Source organism: Choristoneura fumiferana, chromosome 25 (assembly GCF_025370935.1).
Source record: "Choristoneura fumiferana chromosome 25, NRCan_CFum_1, whole genome shotgun sequence".
Classification (NCBI taxonomy): Eukaryota; Metazoa; Arthropoda; class Insecta; order Lepidoptera; family Tortricidae; genus Choristoneura; species Choristoneura fumiferana.
This window is the reverse complement of record NC_133496.1, coordinates 10500526-10506525: the sequence shown is the minus strand read 5'-3', so window position 1 is coordinate 10506525 and position 6000 is coordinate 10500526. Positions and strand designations below refer to the sequence as shown.

Sequence of the window (6000 nt, the reverse complement as noted above, 5' to 3'; positions counted from 1 at the left end):
CTCTAAGGGGCTGTTTCACCATCCATTGATTAGTGTTAACTGACGGTTAAATGTGATGCCGTCTCCATCTATTCGAACAAAACAAATAGAGACGGCATCACACCTAACCGCCAGTTAAGACTAATCAATGGATGGTGAAACAGCCCCTAAGTCCAGTATTTGATTTTTCCCAGCCCACAAGGTTGGAGGCAGACGAACTTCATTTTTGAGTTGGACGTAGTTTAACGAAAAGGACAATCTCAACAATTAGTTTTTTTAATTTTGGATTTACTTTCAGTAGTAACAAAAGCCAATTTAAAGAATAAAATGACTGTGCTTTGGATCCTTTTTGCTAAACTATTTACGTCCAGTTGTGAGTCGCGTATTTTCGGTCGCGTAATTTTCGATTGGAGCCGTGGTGGCCGAGTGGTGTGACCTATGGCCTCTCAAGCAGAGGATCGTGGGTTCAAACACCGGCTCGCACCTCTGAGTTTTTCGAAATTCATGTGCGGAATTACATTTGAAATTTACCACGAGCTTTACGGTGGAAGAAAACATCGTGAGGAAACCTGCACAACAAACCTGCGAAGTGAAGTTCCCAATCCGCACTGGGCCCGCGTGGGAACTACTGCCCAAGCCCTCTCATTCCAAGAGGAGGCCTGTGCCCTGCAGTGGGACGTATATAGGCTGGTATGATGAATTTTCGATTCATACAATTCCACCCAACAGTTTAGATTTTAGGAGGGGACGAGAGGGACGCTCGATTTTAATGAAAATTTGCACTTTAAAGTTGAATATTTCGCAAAGAGATCACTGAATAGAAAAACCCGCAATGGCTTTAAAAGACCTATCCAACGATACCCCACACTATATAGGTTTAGTCAAGAAAAAAAAATCACCTTTTTTTTTACTTTTTTTATTGCACTACTGTCGGTGTGACTGATAATTATGTATATTCATGCCAAATTACAGCTTACTAGTACTAACGGGTCTCTGGGCTTATCCGCAGACAGACAGACAGACGGACATTTAGTTATAATATTAAACTGCGTTTTTTTTGTTCAAACTTGCTAAGTGATTTTTTGAAAAAAAAATGAAGGGTTTAATTGTAATATTTACTTTTAAAAAATACTGTTATTTTTGAATTTTCAGAAACAAAATTGTTTGCTGATGTTTAAAAATATGTATTATCAGTTATCACAAAGTAACGTTTACATGGTATCACAATTGAAATCAGGCACTACATATAGTACCTAATTTATTAATTATAATTAGTGTTTTAGTGATAAGGTTAATATTTGAATGGCTTGAACTTTGTGGGATTATTAAAAGAAATACGTGTAGTTCAATCAAGTTTAATTTGCGACTGCCATATGCTAATAACAAAAGTCATCTGACGTGCCTCTGGACACGTATTGTACTAAGTTATAGATAGGTTTACATTTGCTATAACAGATAGCGTTGGCAGGGCTCCGACTAGATGGACTGAAGAGATCTTGAAAGTTGCGGGCAATCGGTGAAAGCAAATGGCGAGTTGTCATCCATTGTGGCGTTCCAAAGGGGAGGCTTTTGTTCAGCTGTGGAGTTCTTCTGGCTGGTGACGATAAGGATGGAATAGATGATAAGGCATTTATAGTTAATCAGATATACTGATAAGTGAACTGATAATGTTTGCTTATTTGTCATCATCATCATCATCGTCGTCCCCATTGTATATTTTTTGAGCGTCTCTGATCACGTCTAGAGCTGGTCTAGCACTGATGATCCCGTCTCTGATCTGCTGGCCTATTCTTTCCTGCAAAAAAAAGCATTTTTGAGCAGTGAGGATCATAGCATTGTAATGTAATGTCGATAGAGTAGAAGTTGTCGATTCTAATGCCACCTCCACATGCTTGGTGTTTGCCACAAATACCAAACACCTTGCCAAACACTGACCACAATCACCCAACACAAACACGGCATCCCCAGGCTTGGCGAACATGCTAGTATTATGCCGGATTGGCAAACATGGCGGACGACGAGCTTGTTGTGGCAGCGATTACTTTAGGGTTACCTATTTTTATTTAAAAATAAAGCAAAGTGAAATTAAACGAAAAAGAAGGAAACCAAGACGTTGGTGGATAATCAAAATTCACAGAAATCTTACAAGGTTTGGATACATCGCAAACACGTTTACTACAGACAAGCGTTTGGATACATCGCAAACACTTTTGTCGAATACCCTTTGATTTGTGCACAAAACCGACATCGACGCCGATCACTGGTAAACACGAACAAAAACAGGCAAACACAGTCGAACATCTATCCACACGTTCGTGTTCGTTGATTGGTGTTCGCTGTTTGCCGTTGTTTGCCAAGCACGTGGAGGCGGCATGCTGTTAGAAGTTTCACGCCAATGTCTGTCTGCGGCATTGTAGATTTCAAATGGATGGAACAATTTTGATGAAGCTTTTTCGAAAGCGGGTTTCTTTGCGGTGGTTCTTAGGTATGTTTAATAAAATTCGGTTCAGCCGTTATTGAGATATTTAACTTTGAAAAGACATTGTTGGGGGTAAATTTAATACTTTTTTAACCTACTCTAACCTATAAAAAAAGGTTCAGCAATTTTGATGACGATGCTCGTAAGATTGGCAGTCCCATTTTCCCCAAAAAATCTTCTCAGACCACGTAACCATAGTCTGCTTGCAGTACCAAAGACTCGTGTCACATCGTAATTCCCCTGTTATTCGGGCACTAACGTGTCCCACAATTCCCCTCTGTCATTCATCAGCACCGGAATCTAACCTTTTTTCGAGTCGATGGGTCGAACTCTGTCGCACAGGTATGTCTGAGATTTTTTGAGGCTATGGATGGAAGTGGAATAAGTGTCTAGTTGCTTACATTAATTGAATTTTACAGTGAATTGGCTTACAGCTGTAATACTGTGTATTTTTTTTGTACTTAATAAATAAATGAAAAAAATTGTACCCGTCTGTTTACTTAGATCATAATAATATAAAAGGTGAAAACAGAATTTAGCGAATAAGTAAAGGGGGTCCTAGGCGGGCTATATTTTCACTCCAATTAGTGGCCGGCAACTATTGGTGTCCCTCTCTTACTCACATGTTAGACAGGGACACCAATAGTTGCCAGCCAATATTGCACTGAAAATATGGCCCGCCTAGGAGCCCCTTAAAAAAATGAGGTCAGGTAAGTACGCCTCGTCTGGGGCACTATACGAGTATGCGTGGATCAGCAAAGCTTGGCAAAGAGTGGTTGTACGAGGCCGCGAACTGAACGCCAGTAGGAAGCGGAGCGGGCATAGTACGATTAACATTTTCTTTATTCATTGCATGTGCTGGCAGGTAATCGCTTTGGGACGAGCGTATATCCCACGCAATGGACGCAGAACACGCTCGCCCATGCGGCCAGTATCAGTTAGTCTGTGTTTGTTTGAAAGAAATAAAGTAATTATTGCCGTTACATGAAGTACCTTGAGTAAGTTGAAATAAGAATGTGTTGTCCTTGAGAGTAATGGGTTTTCTTTATAAGATACCGAGGAAAAGACGCCGAAACGCGACGTTCCAAAGAAAAAAGTTTTGCTAAATTCCCGTAAGCTTATAAGTACGGAGAGTTTTCGACAAAGTTGTAATCTTTACTGAAAATAAAACGGCTGTTAGCCGTTTTGTTACAAAACATTCGAAGATACCAACTGTCTTGTTAGAGATACCTAGTAGACATTGATATTATGTAATATTTTTGATTTAATAATTACTGGCCAGTGCTTATTAAAATAGTGCGTAAAATTAAAAATAAATACTTACAAGTTCCCTTCCAAATCCAGGAGCGGCCGAAACGTTACTGGCCATTGCCATCAGGCAAGTGAAAAATAAAATGAAAACGCGGAAGAATTTCATCTTGATGTGAATTCTAACTTTCAAAATAATGCAAACGAAAACGTACTAACAGACGTTGCTTCAATGAGAGAATGAAGTTTGAATATGGAAGCCCTCGTATAAATATAGAACTTGTCAATATTACTTAAGCAGTTGTAAAAATAAAAGTAATGCAATATTATACATTATATATCCTTGTTCTTAAGGTTTATTACTGGTTTATGTAACTGTGGTTTACGTTGGTAAAGATATCGGGTGCGTTCAGGTCACAAACGTGTTCATCTTTGTCTCGTAAAATAGAGTGTTTTTATATTGATTGGAAACGGTACTTAACGGTTGATAAACCCCCAAAAGTTGTGCTTTGTTTACTTTTAAGCTTTTTATTTGGGTTCGTACCCTGATGAACTGAAGACGCAACATTCTGGAGTAGAAATATATGGAGTAGAAAATTCACAGTGAAAAGGAATTTTTGAATGTGAAGTTTGATCCCAATGGTTTGATAAAGATTCCAACAAATGTTCGGCTATAGCTTATCTACACCGTATATTTCAGTATAGGGATGACACTCGTTCCCGACCCGGATCATACCAACATGGAAATACTGACTCTGTTTTTCATGTACCCATAGGAACTGACATGAGCTTCTATGGGCGTGTACTGATGTTTTTTTTTGTTAGATTTTTTCCTCTTTTAATTACTATTCTTTTTAATATCTTAGTATATTATGGGACTGGGCTGGACACGTCTGTCGCATGCACACACAGAGGTGGGCTCACACAGTCACTTGGTGGGCACCGGAGCACGGCCGTCGACGGCGAGGCAGACCGTAAAGGAGATGGCGGGATGATTTAGACGCGTATGCAAGGAATTGGCCTGACATTGCGCTGAACCGGGAGGTGTGGAGATCAAGAGGAGAGGCCTTTGCCCAGCAGTGGGACACTATTGTAGGCTAGTTAAAAAAAAAGTATTAGTTACGGCCACCCCTGCCAAAGGGTGCGGGCTGAAAACCAGCTCTGGAAACTAAAGCCAGCATTTGCTGAGACCGGCACCCATTGTCAATGTGTAGACCTATTTTGTACCTAATTATAATATGCAGATTTTGTATCCACTTGTTTGTTATATGGCAATAAAGATTTTAATTAGTATTAATATTACATTTTACATTTTGTACGTTTGGCAATTGAGCATCTTGCTTTTGACAAATTTTGCGGATAGTGCATTTTTCGTTGAACAATTCGCAAAATTTGTATTTTTCTTTTGACATATTTAGCGTTATGTACTTTCAGCGTAAGTACATTTTGCTGGACATTTCTACATTTTGATTGTTTGCACATTATGCGTGTAGTGGACATTTTGCGTATTAATTAACTAAAAGAATTTCCTTGCTCACCCGCGACCTTACGATAGCTAAGCTTATGCAAAATATGCGTGTTCATGCAGTTCCTCCACCTCCACACTGTAAGAACACACACAAATCACACAAACCCATCTATCACCACCACCACACTACACTGACGCGTTTCGAACTCAACCAGAGCTCATCTTCAGAGTGACACAACCGTACACCATGCTACCAGTTGTTGTTGTTTTCATTGATATGGACCTCCGCAAAGTAACGCCTGATTCAATAAATTATTTTGCGTATTGTAAATTATCAGCCGAAGCGAAACATGTAAGTACAATAATAATAATCCTTCTAACTGAAAAACTGTTTACCATTCTTATGGAGTTAAACAAGAAAATTGGTAAATTGTATAGAACTTTCTTTGCGATTTTTAAGCATTTAGACGACAGATAACACGGTACTTGAAATTAATACAGTTTATATGAGCAAGAATATCAATGTGAAACACATCTATGTTATAATAACCAAGACAACGGTTGAAGTAAGAGTAACTATTAAGTAGCGTTGTAGAATCTCGTGGACCTTGTCTTTCGACCTAGCCTTTTTATAAGTAGACGCTGCTCAGAAAACTTGGTACTCATTTAACCTAATATATCCTACTTCGAATATGTAGAAAAGATGAATTAACACTTTATACTGCCTTATTACTCAGGGACTTCCTTCTTATCGCGATCGACCTCTGAAAGTTAATAAACTATTCCTGAACCACGTTATCAATACGCTTGACAAACTCAAAACCTT

The 6000-nt window shown here is 39.0% G+C and overlaps 1 protein-coding gene across 1 annotated transcript; it reads right to left on the bottom strand.

Moving 5' to 3' along the window:
- Nucleotides 1-1318: 1318 nt before the first annotated feature.
- Nucleotides 1319-3928, bottom strand: LOC141442095 (cecropin-D-like peptide). Its single transcript, XM_074107007.1, has 2 exons — nt 3783-3928; nt 1319-1774 (listed from the first exon to the last, which is right to left on the bottom strand). Exons 1-2 carry the CDS (start codon nt 3873-3875, stop codon nt 1655-1657), a joined length of 213 nt encoding a protein of 70 aa, XP_073963108.1. The 5' UTR covers nt 3876-3928; the 3' UTR covers nt 1319-1654.
- Nucleotides 3929-6000: the final 2072 nt, after the last annotated feature.

Bases quoted from the DNA above. Each gene is read 5' to 3' on its own strand.
- LOC141442095 (XM_074107007.1), bottom strand. From the start codon at position 3,875: ATGAAATTCTTCCGCGTTTTCATTTTATTTTTCACTTGCCTGATGGCA. The intron at 1,775-3,782 runs GTAAGTATTTAT...TTTTTTTTGCAG, and splicing joins CTGGATTTGGAAGGGAACTT to GAAAGAATAGGCCAGCAGAT.